Raw genomic sequence first — 19,016 nt, 5'->3', positions numbered from 1 at the left:
ACTTATGTTAAAGTGTATGCTCAAACAGAGATACGCTTAAACATATCTAAGATACGACGGCTTGCGCCGTCCTATCTTAGATTGCAATATTTTGGATGGCCTCTAGGTGGCGCTTCCATTGCGGTCGGTGTAGAATATGTAAATGAGGGGATACGCCGATTCACGAACGTACGCCAGGCCGACGCAGTACTTTTACTCCATTTACGTAAGAGATAGGCCCCATACACACGAGAGGATTTATCCGCGGAAACGGTCCGGGGATTTTGATCCGATGGAGTGTACTCACCATCGGATCGAAATCCGCGCCAAAATCCCATCGCGATGACGTGTCGCGCCGTCGCCGCGATCATGACGCGGCGACGTGCGCGACGCTGTCATATAAGGAATTCCACGCATGCGTTGAATCATTACGACGCATGCGGGGGATCCCTTCGGACAGATTGATCCGGTGAGTCTGTACAGACCAGCGGATCAATCCGTTGGGATGGATTCAAGCGGATAGATTTGAAAGCATGTCTTCAAATTTTTATCTGCTGGAAATCCATCCCAGGGGATAAAAATCCGCGGAAACAGATCCGCTGGATTGTACACACCAGGGGATCTATCCGCTGGAGCCGGTCCGTGGATCAATTCCAGCGGATGGATCCTCTCGTGTGTATGGGGCCTTAGGCTGCGTAAAGTTAGAGCTAGGCTCTAGTGGAATAGTAATGTCAAGTATGGCCGCCGTTCCCACCGCGAAATTCTAAATTTTTACATTGTTTGCGTAAGTCGTCCGCGAATCGAGATTTACGTTGTTTACGTCCACGTCAAAATCAATTGGCCCGTACGGCCTACTTAGCCTACTTAGCCGCAATGCGCACTGGGAAATGTAGGCGCCCAGGGCATGCGCAGTAGCCAAAAAATGTGAGTTCAAGCCTCATTACCATTAAACACGCCCCCCTCCAACCCATTTGAATTAGGCGCCCTTACGCCCGCCGCGATTACACTACGCCGCCCTAAGAAGGGAGGTAAGTGCTTTGAGAATCATGTACTTGCCTCTCTTACTTAAGGCGGCGTAGTGTAAACACGCTAGGCTACGCCGTCTTAAAATTGCGCGCCCGTACCTGAATCTACCCATTAGTCCGTTCTGGTAAAACTAGCGTTCGTAATGGAGTAAGCACATTCATCACGCTGTAACAGACAGAAAAGCGCAAATCGTCTTTTACTAACAAGGAATCAGCTAAAGCAGCCCAAAGGGTGGCGCCATCCGCATGGAACTTCCCCTTTATAGTGCCGTTGTACGTGTTGTACGTCACCGCGCTTTGCATGATCGTGTGTAGGCAAGGCCGTTTTAATGATCAAGTTGAAAAAAACGTTGTTTTTTCTAGAGCCTGAAAAATTTTGCTTTTTACAACCCGAAAAATAATCGTGTGTACGCGGCATGAGTTTGGGGTGGAGGAACTTGACTGACCTGACCTCAACCCGATAGAACACCTTTGGGATGAATTAGAGCGGAGACTGCGAGCCAGGCCTTCTCTCCAACATCAGTGCCTGACCTCACAAATGCCCTTCTGGAAGAATGGTCAAACATTCCCATAGACCAGGGCTCGACAAATCCCGGTCGCCAGGTCGCCATGGCGACTAGAAATAGTGTCCTGGCGACTTGGCTTGGAAGGTGGGCAAAAAAAATATATATTTTTTTTGTGAGCTGGCGCCATCTGGTGGTGAGCCGTTGGTATTACAAGTTATTACCACCAGATGTGAGCTGGCGCCATCTGGTGGTGGCCGTTGGTATTACAAGTTAAGCATTAAAACAGCAATTCTAATGTCATTTTTCACTATTTTTCACTGCCATCTTCTTCCCTTTAATTAGAACCCCCAAACATTATATATATTTTTTATCCTAACACCCTAGAGAATAAAATGGCGATCGTTGCAAAACTTTCTGTCACGCCGTATTTGCGCAGCGCACTTACAAGCGCACTTTTTTGGGAAAAAAATTACACTTTTTTTAATTAAAAAATAAGACAACAGTAAAGTTATCCCCATTTTTTTTACTTATATGAAAGATAATGTTACGCCGAGTAAATTCATACCCAACATGTCACGCTTCAAAATTGCGTCCGCTCGTGGAATGCCGACAAACTTTTACCCTTTAAAATCTTCATAGGCGACGTTTAAAAAAATCTACAGGTTGCATGTTTTGAGTTACAGAGGAGGTCTAGGGCTAGAATTGTTGCTCTCGCTCTACCAATCGCGGCAATACCTCACATGTGTGGTTTGAACACCGTTTACATATGCGGTCGCTGCTCACGTATGTGTTCGCTTCTGCGCGCAAGCTCGTCGGGACGGGGTGCGTTTTCTGGCTCCTAACTTTTTTAGCTGGCTCCTAGATTCCAAGCAAATTTGTCAAACCCTGCCATAGACACACTCCTAAACCTTGTGGACAGCCTTCCCAGACGAGCTGAAGCTGTTATAGAGTTTTAAAAAAAGTGCAGAAACTTTTTGAAGAACCCTCGTATCGAGAACTAACAAGAATGCTAATTGGGAAGTGAACTCTCTGAGAGGTGGGCCTTCTGGTGTTGAGTGAGGTAGGAACGGCGCGTAAAGGACTTCCCACAGTCAGGACAAACATAAGGCCGTTCACCAGTGTGGATACGCCGATGCGTGTTGAGTCCCGTCTTTTGGGTAAAGGATTTCCCGCACTCCGAACACGTATATGGCTTCTCCCCAGTGTGTGTCCTCTGGTGGGCCGTCAGTGCTCCACGCCGGGTGAAACACTTCTCACATTCAGGACAAGTATAAGGCCGTTCCCCCGTGTGGATTCGTTGGTGGTTGACCAGCGCCGAGTTCAAGTGGAAGGATTTTCCACACCAGGAACACGAATAAGGCTTCTCGACCAGATGCCTCCTCTGGTGAACAGTCAGTTCTCCCTTACGGGGAAAACACTTCCCGCAATCGGGGCATGAAAAAGGCCGTTCCCCGGTATGAATCACCTGGTGCAGGATCAGCTTTGATTTGTGGAGAAAGGATTTGTCACATTCTGAACACGAATAGGAGTGGTCGGCGGAATGAATCCTCTTGTGAGTTTGAAGACGCAAGTTACTGGAGAAGCTCTTCCCGCACTCAGAGCAGGCAAAGGGCTTCTCCCCAGCGTGAAGTTTCTGGTGAACGATGAGGTGCGTCCTTCGGGAAAAGCAACTCCCACACTCGGAGCACTTGTAAGGTTTCTCGCCGGAATGAGTCGTCTTGTGAACGACGAGGAGCAAACGATGGGTGAAGCTCATCCCACACACGGCGCACACATAGGGCTTCTCCCCGGTGTGAACCTGCTTGTGTTGGGCCAGCGACCGCTTTTGCGCAAAACGTTTGCCGCAGTCTTCGCAGAAAAACTGTTTCTCACCCGTGTGGGCCATCTCGTGTTTTTTTAGGTCGAACTTCTGGTTGAAGCCCCTCCCGCATTCGCTGCACACGTAAGGCTTTTCCCCTGTGTGAATCCGGAGATGGATGATGAGAGTGCTCCTCCTGATGAAGTCCTTCCCGCATGTTGGGCAAGGGTACGGCCGCTCCTTGGAGTGCGACCGCGAGTGTCTCTGAAGTGTCGATTTCTCCGCGAAACACTTCCCGCAATCTTTGCATGGAAACGGCTTTTCCCCGGTGTGGACCTTTAGGTGCCTTTTAAGCTTTGTCTTTTCCCGAAAAGTCTTCTTGCACTCAGAGCAGTAGAACAGTTTTGGACTTGTATGGACTTGTTGATGTTCCTCAGCCTGGTCCTTGTCTACTAATGTTCCATCTCCTTCCACAAGATCTTTTTTGTGGTCTGAGTCTTGATGGACTTGTTGATGTTCCTCATGGACTTGTTGATGTTCCTCAGCCTTGACGTTGTCTACTAATATTCCATCTCCTTCCATGAGATCTTCTTTGTGGTCTGAGTCCTGATGGACTTGTTGATGTTCCTCATGGACTTGTTGATGTTCCTCAGCCTGGTCCTTGTCTACTAATGTTCCATCTCCTTCCATGAGATCTTCTTTGTGGTCTGAGTCCTGATGGACTTGTTGATGTTCCTCAGCCTTGACTTTGTCTACTAATATTCCATCTCCTTCCATGAGATCTTCTTTGTGGTCTGAGTCCTGATTGACTTGTTGATGTTCCTCATGGACTTGTTGATGTTCCTCAGCCTTGACTTTGTCTACTAATATTCCATCTCCTTCCACGAGATCTTCTTTGTGGTCTGAGTCTTGATGGACTTGTTGATGTTCCTCAGCCTTGACTTTGTCTACTAATATTCCATCTCCTTCCATGAGATCTTCTTTGTGGTCTGAGTCCTGATTGACTTGTTGATGTTCCTCAGCCTTCTCTTGGTCTACTAATGTTCTATCTCCTTCCGCAAGATCTTCTTTGTGCTCCGATTCCTGATTTATGGTAACTGTTGTGTTCTCTGTCTCTGTATTAACTCCCCTGACAAATTTGATAGACTCCGATTCCTCCTTTACAGCACGGCACAGCTGTGCCACCTCAAGTCTTTCAGGTAAACCTGTGGAATAGAAATACATTTGCGTTACTTGTTTGCTTATAGTGTCCTCCTCATTGGTAGAAGTGCGGTTATTTGCCTATATAAATGTATATGAAATGTCCTGGTGCCCCAAACTGCAGCCCAGGGGACCACATGCGGCCCTTTAGCACTTTCTTGTGTGCCCCTCGAGGCTCTGCAGAACTCCTATGTGTTTCCCTGTTACCCTGTTGTAGCAGTGATCTCTACATTAACCCTTTCATAACTAAGCCTATTTCTGACATTTGGGACCAGATTCACAGAGAGCAAGGCGCACATTACGCCGCCGTAGAGCAAACACTGTACGCTACTCCAACGCAGCGCGGAGAGGTAAGCATTGCATTCAGCAAGCCAGTGCTCCCAACGCTGCGCCAGCGTGACGTGGGTTTCGAAGGCGCACGCCGGCGTAGGTGGAAGTGGGCGTGAACCCATGCAAATGAGGCGTGACCCCATGCAAATGATGGGCCGAGCGCCAGACAGGTACGTATCATGAACTGCGCATGCGCCGTCACGTGGACGCATGCACAGCACCCCCCTGCTCACAACCACGCCGGCACAACTGCCTAAGCTACGCCGGATCACTGCGTACGCCCAGCCAGACACACGTCCAACGCACAATACGCCGGTTTGTGTTCCCTGGTGCAGACCTGTGCATGTCTGTTGCCAGGTTGCACCTCATTTATGGAAAATATCTTTACGCCGGACGTACAAGTTACGCGCATCTCGCATAGCATGCGCCCGGTACGCGCACGTTCGTGAATCGGCGTATTTCCCTCATTTGCATGTTTGAATGGCTAATGAATGGGAACGCCACCATGCGCCCAGCCCATATGTGCGCCCACCCTACACGCAAGCTACGTCGGCGGGGTGTAGCCTGTTTTTAGGCGCATATTAGTTTGTGGGTCTGACGCACACATACGACGGCGCACATTTGCACTTACGATGGCGTTACATGTTATACGTCGGCGTAAGTGCTTTGTGAATCTGGGCCTTGGTGTTTACAAGTTAAAATCCGTATTTTTTGCTAGAAAATTACTGAGAACCCCGAAACATTAAATATATATTTTTTTTAGCAGAGAATCTTGAGAATAAAATGGCGATTGTTGCAATATTTTATGCCACACGGTATTTGTGCAGCGGTGTTTTAAATGCAACTTTTTGGGAAAAATTTACTTTCATGAAGTGATTGGGGGTCTAAAAAAAAACAATCCCTCCTTTGCACTTCAAAGTATTCAGATCGCTGAAAAACGGCAATTTAAAATACTGTATATTTTTTTTAATCCGGCGCCATTTGCAGCCGAGGTCACCGGAAGTGACGTTGTGACATCGATTCCGTGTTTACATTCAGGAGACTGGAATAAAGCCGGCTTCGTGACAGTCTGTCTCTAGGCACCAGAAGTGATGCATCGTGGATCGGGTCTCCCAGTGGGACGGGAGGCCCGGTTGGAGTGGCGGGAGGCGGCAGGAGGGGGGGATGTAATAAAAATAAATGACATCATACCCAGTGATGTGATTGGCGGCTGATCCTCCACGATGACGTCCTTGTAGAGATCCTTGTGTCCTTCTATATACTCCCACTCCTCCATGGAGAAATAGACAGTGACATCCTGACACCTTATAGGAACCTGACACACACAATGATACCGTCACCATCCAGACACATCCCTTGTCTGTTACTGGATAATGTCCCAGAATTCCCGGCATCGCTCACCTCTCCTGTCAGAAGCTCCATCATCTTCTGGGCGACTTCTAGAATCTTCTTGTTGTTATTCATTGTCAGAGAAGAAGACCAGGGATCCTTGGACTTCTTTAGGGGTCCATAATCCTACATGATGAGATATTAAGCAATACAAATAACCTTCTCTGGTCAGGTTTGTGCGTAATAAATAGAGATGAGTGATGTCATGTGACCTCCCAGAATCCTCCTCACCTCTCCGGTCAGGTCTGTGTTTTATTACTAGAGATAAGAGTGATGTCATGTGACCTCCCAGAATCCTCCTCACCTCTCCGGTCAGGTCTGTGTTTTATTAATAGAGATAAGTGTGATGTCATGTGACCTCCCAGAATCCTCCTCACCTCTCCGGTCAGGTCAGTGTTTTATTAATAGAGATAAGAGTGATGTCATGTGACCTCCCAGAATCCTCCTCACCTCTCCGGTCAGGTCTGTGTTTTATTAATAGAGATAAGAGTGATGTCATGTGACCTCCCAGAATCCTCCTCACCTCTCCGGTCGGGTCTGGGTTTTATTAATAGAGATAAGAGTGATGTCATGTGACCTCCCAGAATCCTCCTCACCTCTCGGGTCAGGTCTGTGTTTTATTAATAGAGATAAGAGTGGTGTCATGTGACCTCCCAGAATCCTCCTCACCTCTCCAGTCAGGTCTGTGTTTTATTAATAGAGATAAGAGTGATGTCATGTGACCTCCCAGAATCCTCCTCACCTCTCCGGTCAGCAGGTAGATTATTTCCAGGGTCAGGTTTAATATCCTATCTGTAATATTGGTGCCGTCATCCCCGTCCATCATTAGCGGAGGAACCCGGTTATATCTCGCTGCCAACACCTTTCTTCTGTGTACTAAACATGACGGGGATAACGAAGTGTATAATATATTAGGACATAAATGATACAACACTTTACATCATTAATATAATAAAAATAGGAAAAAAAACATCAACAAAAAGACACTGAAACCTTATATTATCTTCTGGGTTCCAAAAAAAAATCAAAAATATAGCCAAAGAGACACAAACAGCTCCAAACCCCGAATTATATCCACCCACTTCCCCTTTGTAATTTGACATCCTGTCTTTTGCGTTCCAGACTTCCTGGTTCTGCGTTCCACCCCTCTCACTCCCGGTCTGGCGTCCTCCCACGTGTGTATGTGTTATTGAGCTTCCACTTTAAGGCCACCAGAGGGAGCCCAAGTATTCACTAAGAGCAAAACGGTGCATTTAGCAAAGTCGGCCGCTAGATGGCAGTGTTGAAGCAGCAACGCTCAATCAATAGACGCTATAAAATAAGTGCTGCTCAGCACTCCCCCCATCTAGTGGCCGATTTTGCTAATTGCTATGTAGTCCAGCAGACTAGGTAGAAGAAGATGACATATTTTAACCAACCCACTGAAAAAAAGATAGCTATGCTTGGAAAAATTATAAGGAAAAAAAAAGAAGAGGATGACCAACAATAAAGTGGATGTATACAAAAAAAAATAAGATAAAAATGTAATTTTTTTAAAACATTTTTAAGTTTGCCCCAAGGAAGGGTGCTATTGGGCACATGCATGTCTCCGACGCACGAAAGACGGCATGCTTTTCCTGCTTCACAGAAGGAAGACGAGTCCAGATATGTCAAAGCCTCTATTATTCAGGGAATATGGGTCAATATATATCATAAGTTAATGTGGCGCAGAAAGACACACGAGGCGGACTGGACACGGGGGCAATTGCCCCCCCCCGGGCCACTCTGATGTCCCGTAAAAAGTCTGCAGTGCCTCCAGCCAAAGACATACCTAAAGGCTTCCCCCCCCCCCCCCCGGCATGGATGGTGTACACCGTGTCCAACACATTTGGACGCATTTGGCGCTCCCATTGATTTTCTATTCACATATGCAAATGAGGGAGATACGCCGATTCACAAACGTACGTGCGCCCGACAAAGTGCGCGTAAAGTCATACGTCCGGCGTAAAGTTATGCCCCATAAAGGAGGTGTAACTCAGCAGCATCCATGCAAAGGGCTGCACCAGGGAACACAAGCCGACGTATTTTACGTAGGACGTGAATATGACTAGGCGTAGGTTACGTTCACGCCGTAGGCAGTGATCCGACGTATCTTAGGGAGTAGTTCCGACGTGATTCTGAGCATGCGCACTGGGATGCGTCCGCGGGACGGCGCATGCGCCGTTCGTTATACGTATCTGTCTGGCGCTCGGCCCATCATTTGCATGGGGTCACGCCTCATTTGCATGTCTCACACCCACTTCCACATAAGCCTGCTTACGCCTAGGAAACCCAGCGCAGTTTTGGCAGAACTGGCTTTGTGAATTCAGCGCTTGCCTCTCTGCGCTGCGTCGGCGTAGTGTAAAGGAGATACGCTACGGCGGCATAAATGTTCGCCGCTGTATGTGAATCCGGGCCATAGTGCCCTCACCATGTCTGTATGGGCTTTCTTCTCATTATACTGCGGTCTACAGGGGCACTGCACACTAGCAAACAAACCATAGGCAAGCCCAGGATAAATCCTCCTACTACCAGCATGCCTCGTTTTTTTTGTTAGTGTCCTAGGAGAATAGATGTCTTCTCTTTAGCTCTGCTGTATGGAAGACTAACCTTCTTTTTTTTTTTTGCTAGCACCTTTTTTTTACTTTCTTCTTCAACAAAAAGCTTCTCTACATCTCTGCTACAGCTTGCCTCTTGAATCACAGCTATCTGATGCGGCCATCCTCAGCCCGATGTTTGGAGTGCCATGTCCAGAGCCTACTGAATTTGGTGCTGTGGGATAGCTTAGAAGTAATCTTCTGGGTATTGGGTGGGTGTGTTTTCCAGGCTCTATTCTGGGGTTAAAAAAAAAAATTCTCAGGGAACATTCCTGCTTCGCGGTCACTGACAACACACGTTGATGAGGATGAACTAGCGAAGGTAAAATGTAAGCAGATTACACTTCAGTTTTAAAGGAGATGTTGAGATTTTTTAAAGGTGTATTTTCAGACAGAGATGGCAAATTTTAAAATTTTATTGGCCTATGTTTTGTTTTACAGAAACACAACAGAAAACGTACACTAAATACAGGTACAAATTATTTTTTGAATCAGATAAATTGTATTGCAGCTGTTAAAGTCAATTTTTGGGCAAAATGTACGCATCCCTTTTTAATAAAACTTTATTACATAAGTACAATCTGGCACAGGGCACATCCATGACACTCAAATTGAAAAGCCAGCTGAGAACTCTCCTACGGTAGATATGGAAATACGAATTAATCTGGACTAAAAAAAGTAGACTTTTGGCGGTACACGTAATTCATGTAAAAAATCTATAAATAGGCACTCCCCACAAAGCAAGACATGGTAGAGATGATGGCCCATTTAGAAGGTATGATTAAAAGAGAATTGGGTGCCACCCGAACAGACATACAAAATGTACTACAAAGGATAGAAGAATCAGAAGCCCATTTGGACGATCATAAAAACGCGATCCTGGAGTTACAGGAAAGGGTAGAATCGGGGTGGGTAGAAATGAGGCGTATCCGGTATAAGTTAGAGGATCAAGAGAATCGTAATAGACAAAATAACCTGAGGATACGTGGACTACCGGAGTCAGTTGGAAATAGTAATTTAGAAACAACGATACGTGAACTGTTTAATAAAATATTGAAGAGAGAAGCAACAACTCCCATGTCGTTCGAAAGAGTGCATAGAGTACAGAGAATTACCACACCATCAACAGATATAGCGAGAGATGTGATAGCGAGGTTTTTAAACTTTGAAACAAAACAGCAAGTTACACAGGGCTTGAGAAGCTCAGCGCCGATTGAATATATGGGCGCCGAGATCCTAGTTTTTACAGACCTATCGCAAGAAACTCTGGCTCGCAGAAGGGCGTTGAAACCCTTGATAAAACAATTACAGGAGAAAAAAATCTATAAATATTTATTTATAAAAAGCACATATGAAGAAAATTGTATATACAATTTCGTGAAAACAGTAGAATATCGACATGTGATCTCAGTACATATCACACAAGATATTTCAAAAAGCTTATACTTATGCAGATGCACTCATAACATGAGAACGTATAGCATCAGAGGGTGTATATAAAAACTTTGAGTTCTTGAGACTGAGTTCAATATGCGAAATGGTAGATCTTGCTTTTACTCTCGACATGTTTCGTGTACAAGACGCTTCATCAGGAGCATAGAGGTAGATCAATCGAATTTCCAAGAAAATATGTTGATCCGATCGTAGTGGTAAAGTAACGTGTGTACAACGCTGTTACCTAGCTAGCCTCCCAGGCATATGGTAGGTACTCTGAAACACCGTTGTATGTGGTAGTAAAAGAGTAGGACTGTGACACAACCTGTTGATCAATAGTGATGATGGATAGGCGACAGGAACCCCGTCCAGCATCCCTCTGACTCTCCCTGGGTTTGATGAAGCTCCAAGTATCAAGTTTCTTAGGAGCTGGGCACCAGAGTGTGACACGGATGTATGACCCTCCTCCATGTTACCTATCTCCTCTTAGCGATTACTTCTGGGATACGAAGATAACGCCGAACCTTCAAAAAGGGTAACCCTACTTCTGCCTTGAGGTGGTTACCCCCCCCCCTCTGGTGCCCAGCTCCTTAGCAACTTGATACTTGGAGCTTTATCAAACCCAGGGAGAGTCAGAGGGACGCTGGACGGGGTTCCTGGCGCCTATCCATAGTCACTATTGATCAACAGGTTGTGTCACAGTCCTACTCTTCTACTACCACATACAACAGTGTTTCAGAGTACCTACCATATGCCTGAGAGGCTAGCTAGGTAACAGCGTTGTACACACGTTACTTTACCACTAACGATCGGATCAACATATTTTCTTGGAAATTCGATTGATCTACCTCTATGCTCCTGATGAAGCGTCTTGTACGCGAAACATGTCGAGAGTAAAAGCAAGATCTACCATTTCACATATTGAACTCAGTCTCAAGAGCTCAAAGTTTTTATATATACCCTCTGATGCTATACGTTCTCATGTTATGAGTGCATCTGCATAAGTATAAGCTTTTTGAAATATCTTGTGTGATATGTACTGAGATCATATGTCGATATTATACTGTTTTCACAAAATTTTATATACAATTTTCTTCATATGTGCTTTTTATAAATAAATATTTATAGATATTTTACATTAATTACTTGTACCGCCAAAAGTCCTCTTTATTAGTCCAGATTAATTCCTATTTCCATATTATCGGGACGTTGGTACACTAAAATAGTTGCATTCGCAGTAATTAGTCGCCCTGTGTTTTATGCACTTCTTGGCAAGGCCCATTTAAAAACTCTCCTAGATAGCCCAGCATTGCCTGCATGCTTGAAGACAGCAGACTATGGGCTTGATTGAGGTCATCACACCAAGCAGTCCCTTTTAGCAGGAAAATAAAAAACGCTATTTGGTCTGTTATCCATAGTGATAAGCTACGGTTCATGCCAAACCCACAGGACACTGTCATTTAATAGCAGGCTGCTGGCCCAATCAGCAGCAGCCAGAGTACTCCCTGCCCCGCAGCTGTGCCAAAGAAGTGGGTGATGCTAGTGGCAGAGACCATCATGGCCTTTTTAATAATGTCCATTTGCATTACATAACAGAACATCTTCCTAAATGCTTGTAGCTCCCTCAAATTCCAGGGCCCATAGTCAGTAGGCAAGAGGCTAGCATTCAGTCCCCTCCCAAAGCCTCTGTTCCGGGTGAGTCTATCACACCACCTAGGGGTCAGAGATAGCTTAGCCAGGGGTCAGGGGACAAAAGGTCTAAACCAGGGGTCAGAGGTGCTCCTAGACAGGAGGTCTGGGGCTCCTCTGAGGAGGTCTGGGGCTCCTCTGACCCCTGGTTGAAACCTTCTGTCTCCTGGCTGGGGCACCTCTGACCCTTAATTAAGACCTCCTGTCTCCTGGCTGGGGCTCCTCTGAACCCTAAATGAGACTTTCTGTCTCCTGTCTGGAGCGGCTTTGACCCCTGGTTAAGGCCTCCTGTCTCCTGGCTGGAGCATCTCTGACCTCTGGTTAAGGCCTCCTGTCTCCTGGGTGGAAAACATCTGAACCCCGGGTGAGACCTTCTGTCCCCTGACCCCTGGCTGGGGTATCTTCGATCCCTAGGTGGGACCTCCTGTCTCCTGGCTGTAGCACCTCTGGCCCCTGGTTTAGGCCTTCTGTCTCTTGACTCCTGGCTGCAGCATCTCGGACCCCTGGGTGAGACTTCCTGTCTCCATTATGGGAGCTGTCTCCAAACTGGGAGCCCTAAACTATTCTCAGACTTGAGTATATAATGACCCTGCACACCGGTGTACTCACACAGGCTTTAGGAACCTGGTAAATTCCAGACACAGGATTGAAGGTTCCGTCCCACCCATTACACTTTGGAACCGTCAAGCTCCAGGCCCCAATATGAGACTACAGAATTCGGGGAAAACCAAAAACACAGATTTCTCCGCTTAGAAACGATAGTCTGGAACTTTGCATTAACCCTTAATGCAAATCCTATATCATTTTCTCCTACATTTATACAGTGGCAGGGCCTCCTACTGTCACAGAACCCTACAGTTCTATGGAACCCTGGTTGAGAAACCCTGGTTTAGTTCTTTGCTTCAGTAAGGTTTTTGAATGATTTTTTGTTATATGTTTGAGGGGTTCAAATCAGAAAAAAAAATGATGCTGCCAATAATTCTGCCAACTAACAGGTATGCTAATTGGGAAGTGAACTCTCTGAGGGGTGGGCCTTCTGGTGTTGAGTGAGGTAGGAACGGCACGTAAAGGTCTTCCCACAGTCTGAGCAAGCATAAGGCCGTTCGCCAGTGTGGGTTCGCTTGTGGTTGTTCAGTCCTGACTTTGTGGTAAAGGGTTTCCCACATTCCGGACACGTATATGGCTTTTCTCCAGTGTGTGTCCTCTGGTGGGCCGTCAGCGCGCCACGTTGAGTAAAACACTTCCCGCACTCAGGGCAAGTATAAGGCCGCTCCCCCGTGTGGATTCGTTGGTGGTTGACCAGTGCGTTGTGCAAGTGAAAGGATTTTCCACACCAGGAACATGAATACGGCTTTACTACCAGATGCCTCCTCTGGTGAACAGTCAGATCCCCCTTACGGGGAAAACACTTCCCGCACTCTGAGCATGAAAAAGGCCGTTCACCTGTATGAGTCACCTGGTGCTTGATCAGCACCGATTTGTGGAGAAAGGATTTGTCGCACTCGGAACACGTATAGGAGTGGTCAGCGGAATGAATCCTCTTGTGGGTTTGAAGACGTATATTGCTGGAGAAGCTTTTCCCGCACTCGGAGCAGGCAAAGGGCTTTTCCTCAGCGTGGAGTTTTTGGTGACTGACGAGGTGTGACTTCCGGGAAAAACAACTCCCGCACTCGGGACACTTATAAGGTTTCTCACCAGAATGAGACGTCTTGTGAACGACGAGGAGCAAACGTTGGGAAAAACTCATTCCACACACAGAGCACACGTGGGGCTTCTCCCCGGTGTGCATCTCTTTGTGTAGGACCAGCGACCGCTTCTGCGAGAAGCATTTGCCGCATTCCTCGCAGGAAAACGGTTTCTCTCCCGTGTGAGTCATCTGGTGTCTTTTTAGGTCATACTCCCAATTGAAGCCCCTCCCGCACTCTGAGCACGCATACGGCTTTTCCCCGGTGTGATTCCGTAAGTGTAAAACGAGACGACGCCTGCTGATGAAACTCTTCCCGCACGTAGGGCAAGAGTACGGCTTCTCCCCGGAGTGAGACCGCGAGTGTAACTTAAGCAGCGATTTCTCTTTAAAACACTTCCCGCAGTCCTTACACGGAAACGGCCTCTCCCCGGAATGAGTCCGCGAGTGGATCTTGAGCGTCGATCTCTCCGCAAAACACTTACCGCAGTCCTTGCACGAAAACGGCTTTTCTCCGGTGTGAACCTTTAGGTGCCTTTTAAGCTGTGACCTCACCCGAAAGGTCTTCCCGCACTCGGGGCACGGGTACAGTTTCGCACTCGAAGGGACTTTCTGATGTTTCTCCGGGTGCTCTATTTCGTCCGAACAAGGCTGAGAAGGAGGCTCTTTGTGTATGGGCTGGTGTTGGAGAAAGTCAGAGCTGCTGGGGAAGGTGTTTTCGCACCGTTTGTCAGTTTGGGTCTTTGTTTCTGCCCTCTCTGATGCTGGTTTCGATGAACAGGCTTGCACTGCTCTCCGGTCTCCATCCTGACAAGATGTCGACTCCAGCTGTATGTTTTGTTCCAAAAAGTCTCTTTTGATGCCTGAAAATAATTCCTTTTTACGTAAGTCGGCTTCCAGATCTGTTTTGTCTACCTCCTTTTCAATATCAGGTGACGAAACGCATCGCTCAGTAACTGGGACATTGGCACTGTTAGAATTCTTGGTAATTGGTGATGGGTTTTGAGTTCTACGGGGCCAACAACCTGCATCTTCTTGCACTTTCTCCTTTTTACCGTGTGGTGACTGTAATGTCTCAGACCGTTCGAAAAAATCTGTTGGATATAAATGCATGTGGATTACAAGTTTATTCATGGTGTCTCCTCATTTATAGAGGTGCTGTTACTCATATCTTCCTCCTCTGCAATCCCTGTGAGTGCCTATAAACCAGTTTTAAATATATAATGGATGGTACTGGGAGGTGGGTAGTGGGTGGAACCAAGGGATGGTACTGGGAGGTGGGCAGAGGGTGTAACCAAGGGATGGGACTGGGAGGTGGGTAGGGGGTGAAAACAAGAGATAGGTACTGAGAGGTGGGTAGGGGGTGGAACCAAGGGATAGGACTTGGAGTTGGGTAGTGGGTGGAACCAAGCGATAGTACTGGGGGATGGGTAGGGGGTGTAACCAAGGGATAGTACTGGGAGGTGGGCAGAGGGTGTAACCAAGGGATGGGACTGGGAGGTGGGTAGCGGGTGGAAACAAGGGATGGTACTGGGAGGTGGGCAGAGGGTGTAACCAAGGGATGGGACTGGGAGGTGGGCAGAGGGTGTAACCAAGGGATGGGACTGGGAGGTGGGTAGGGGGTGAAAACAAGAGATAGGTACTGAGAGGTGGGTAGGGGGTGGAACCAAGGGATAGGACTTGGAGGTGGGCAGAGGGTGTAACCAAGGGATGGGACTGGGAAGTTGGTAGGGGGTGGAAACAAAAAGATAGGTACTGAGAGGTGGGTAGTGGGTGTAACCAAGGGATAGGACTTGGAGGTGGGTAGGGGGTGGAACCAAGGGATGGGACTACGAGATGGGTAGTGGGTGGAACCAAGGGATAGTACTGGGAGGTGGGCAGAGGGTGTAACCAAGGGATGGGACTGGGAGGTGGATAGGGGGTGAAAACAAGAGATAGGTACTGAGAGGTGGGTAGGGGGTGGAACCAAGGGATAGGACTTGGAGGTGGGTAGTGGGTGGAACCAAGCGATAGTACTGGGGGATGGGTAGGGGGTGGAACCAAGGGATAGTACTGGGAGGTGGGCAGAGGGTGTAACCAAGGGATGGGACTGGGAGGTGGGTAGCGGGTGGAAACAAGGGATGGTACTGGGAGGTGGGCAGAGGGTGTAACCAAGGGATGGGACTGGGAGGTGGGTAGGGGGTGGAAACAAAAAGATAGGTACTGAGAGGTGGGTAGTGGGTGGAACCAAGGGATAGGACTTGGAGGTGGGTAGGGGGTGGAACCAAGGGATGGGACTGGGAGATGGGTAGCGGGTGGAACCAAGGGATAGTACTGGGAGATGGGTAGTGGGTGGAACCAAGGGATAGTACTGGGAGATGGGTAGGGGGTGGAACCAAGGGATGGTACTGGGAGGAGGGTAGGGGGTGGAACCAAGGGATGGTACTGGGAGATGGGTAGTGGGTGGAACCAAGGGATAGTACTGGGAGATGGGTAGGGGGTGGAACCAAGGGATGGTACTGGGAGGAGGGTAGGGGGTGGAACCAAGGGATGGTACTGGGAGATGGGTAGGGGGTGGAGCCAAGGGATAGGATTCGGAGGTGGATAGAGGGGGAACCAAGGGATGGTGCTCAGAGGTGATAGAGGGCAGAGACGAAGGGTAACTTGGAAATGAGGAGTACTTGCACCTATTCACTGAAGAAAAATTCTATTTCCTTTTTCTCTTCCATCCAATGGGTGTTAGATATGATGGTTTCATTAGTTTTATTTTTTTACATTTAGTAAAGTACATTTTGAAAGAACAGAACATACCAGTTGACTATGTAACTTCATGTGAATTTAACTGAAATCTCAATGTTATCTTCCTGCCAAGACATCTTCTGCAAACTATAAGTCTCCTCCCTCACAGGTAACAAAGAGAGTAGGACATGTTTGTAGTCCAAACCAGGAGAGACACTTACAGAGTAATTCCACTTTTGTTGAGGAAGAAAAACATTCCCCTCTGGGTGATCTCTGTACATTGCAGGGAAGGTAACACACTTTGGTGCAGATTCCCACCTTTTGTTATTCTGAAGAAATAGCTGTTTGTTTCTCTGCGTCCATGAGCTCAGTGATTGTGAATGGGAGTGATTTCATAACTACCAATCAGATGCTGCCCTTGCAGGGCTCTGAGGAAAGTGGCAGGGTCTGCATTCCTTTAGACGTGATTTCCCTTTGGGAGTATCTCACCAAAAATGCCAAATGTCCAAAACCTGACTTGTATCCTAGTGCAGACTTCTGGGAAAATAAGGGAGCCAATCACACAAGTAGGATCTGACTTTTCTGGGGGGTGTTCTGTATACCACATGTACCACACAGTCTCCATCTAGTAGCCATTCTGTTACTGCAATCTCCTTGGTGATGCAAACTTAAAGGGGTTTTACCCTTGTGACACCTCGCAGTATAGTAGGCTGTGGGCCACTGGGGTCACTGTTCCGTCACTACTTGCGTGACGCTCTGGTGAAAATGAAGGTGTAACGTGGACACCGCGCCTTGGATGAGACCATGTCAACTGTCAAGGGGAATCCCAAAACTGCTTCCCTCTCATTTCCCTGTCAATACAAAATAAACGACAACATTACATTACATTACCCGGTGATGTGAGGGGCGGCTGATTCTCCATCATGACGTCCTTGTAGAGATCCTTGTGTCCTTCTAAATACTCCCACTCCTCCATGGAGAAATAGACAGTGACATCCTGACACCTTATAGGAACCTGACACACACAATGATACCGTCACCATCCAGACACACCCCTTGTCTGTTACTGGATAATGTCCCAGAATTCCCGGCACCGCTCACCTCTCCTGTCAGCAGACCAATGATCTTCTTGGTGACTTCTAGAATCTTCTCCTTTTTCTTGGGTATTCTTGGAGGCACTTTGATTGTTATATGGTCACCAGGCTTGTTGAATATCTGTTGAAACAGCAAGAGGAATGTCATATTCATATGATCCGCCCCACCTCTCCGGTCAGGTCTGCATTTTATTAGAGAGAAGAGTGATGTCATGTGACCTCCCAGAATCCTCCTCACCTCTCCGGTCAGGTCTGCATTTTATTAGAGATAAGAGTGATGTCATGTGACCTCCCAGAATCCTCCTCACCTCTCCGGTCAGGTCTGTGTTTTATTAACCACTTGGGATCCGCCTGCCATCAATTGACGGCTACAGCGCGGATCCCAAAAGCCAATTGACGTCCGCCCCTTTGGGCGGTCCCCGCGCGCGCTCCAGAGCACGCAGCGGGGAAAATCTGTGTTGGCCGTGTCCCTCGGACACAGCCAATTACAGATCGCCGCGAACGGCCAATCAGAGTGGCCGTTTGTGATGCGATCTGTGCGGCCAATGAGAGATGATCTCATATGTAAACATATGAGATCATCTCTCATTGCCGTTTTACACAGAGACAGCGGTGCTGTCTCTGGAGAGGAGACGGATCTGTGTCCCTTGTACATAGAGACATAGATCGGTCACCCCCCCCCTCCGGTCACCCCCCCCCCTCCACCTACAGTTAGAACACTTGATAGGAAACACATTTAACCCCTTCCTCACCCCCTAGTGTTAACCCCTTCAATGCCAGTCACATTTATACAGTAATTAGTGCATATTTATAGCACTGATCGCAGTATAAATGTGAATGGCGCCAAAAATGTGTCCGATGTGTCCGCCATAACGTCGCAGTCCCAATAAAAATCGCAGATCGCCGCCATTTCTAGTAAAAAAATAAATAATAAAAAATAATAATTCTGTCCCCTATTTTGTAAGCGCTATAACTTTTGCGCAAACCAGTCGCTTATTGCGATTTTTTTTTTTTTAACAAAAATATGTAGAAGAATACGTATCGGCCTAAACTGAGAAAAAAAATTTGTTTTTTTTTTAAATTGGGATATTTATTATAGCAAGAAGTAAAAAATATTGTATTTTTTTCAAAATTGTCGCACTTTTTTGTTTATAGCGCAAAAAATAAAAACCGCACAGGCGATCAAATACCACCAAAAGAAAGCTCTACTTGTGGGGAAAAAAGGACGTCAATTTTGTTTGGGAGCCACGTCACACGACCGCGCAATTGTTGGTTAAAGCGACGCAGTGCAGAAAGCTGAAATTATTATTAGAGATAAGAGTGATGTCATGTGACCTCCCAGAATCCTCCTCACCTCTCCGGTCAGCTCTGTGTTTTATTAATAGAGATAAGAGTGATGTCACGTGACCTCCCAGAATCCTCCTCACCTCTCCGGTCAGGTCTGTGTTTTATTAATAGAGATAAGAGTGATGTCATGTGACCTCCCAGAATCCTCCTCACCTCTCCGGTCAGGTCTGTGTTTTATTAATAGAGATAAGAGTGATGTCATGTGACC

General features: G+C 47.1%; 2 protein-coding genes and 1 long non-coding RNA gene across 3 annotated transcripts; all 3 read right to left on the bottom strand.

The window, feature by feature from the left end:
* Positions 1 to 2,460: 2,460 nt before the first annotated feature.
* Positions 2,461 to 6,139, bottom strand: LOC120909359 (zinc finger protein 2 homolog). Its single transcript, XM_040321113.1, has 2 exons — positions 6,030 to 6,139; positions 2,461 to 4,513 (listed from the first exon to the last, which is right to left on the bottom strand). The coding sequence occupies exons 1-2, from the start codon at positions 6,112 to 6,114 to the stop codon at positions 2,520 to 2,522; spliced, it is 2,079 nt and encodes a 692-aa protein (XP_040177047.1). The 5' UTR covers positions 6,115 to 6,139; the 3' UTR covers positions 2,461 to 2,519.
* A 110-nt stretch (positions 6,140 to 6,249) lies between these two features.
* Positions 6,250 to 7,462, bottom strand: LOC120909404. The gene is made up of 3 exons (XR_005741258.1): positions 7,221 to 7,462; positions 6,970 to 7,103; positions 6,250 to 6,353 (listed from the first exon to the last, which is right to left on the bottom strand). It is a non-coding gene; the product is annotated as an uncharacterized LOC120909404 (long non-coding RNA).
* A 4,604-nt stretch (positions 7,463 to 12,066) lies between these two features.
* On the bottom strand, positions 12,067 to 14,783 carry LOC120910496 (gastrula zinc finger protein XlCGF26.1-like). The gene has a single exon (XM_040322253.1). It carries the CDS (start codon positions 14,781 to 14,783, stop codon positions 12,966 to 12,968), a length of 1,818 nt encoding a protein of 605 aa, XP_040178187.1. The 3' UTR covers positions 12,067 to 12,965.
* Between the last annotated feature and the right edge of the window lie 4,233 nt (positions 14,784 to 19,016).

This window comes from Rana temporaria, chromosome 8 (assembly GCF_905171775.1).
Source record: "Rana temporaria chromosome 8, aRanTem1.1, whole genome shotgun sequence".
Lineage (NCBI taxonomy): Eukaryota > Metazoa > Chordata > Amphibia > Anura > Ranidae > Rana > Rana temporaria.
The sequence above is the reverse complement of the archived record's forward strand: the minus strand, read 5'-3'. Positions and strand labels throughout refer to the sequence as shown.

What these genes read in the sequence shown, in the direction of transcription:
- LOC120909359 (XM_040321113.1), bottom strand. Translation starts at nt 6,114, where the DNA reads ATGGAGGAGTGGGAGTATATAGAAGGACACAAGGATCTCTACAAGGAC. An exon ending in GCCGCCAATCACATCACTGG is followed by an intron (nt 4,514 to 6,029) that starts GTATGATGTCAT and finishes TCTATTCCACAG; the next exon opens with GTTTACCTGAAAGACTTGAG.
- LOC120910496 (XM_040322253.1), bottom strand. Translation starts at nt 14,783, where the DNA reads ATGAATAAACTTGTAATCCACATGCATTTATATCCAACAGATTTTTTC.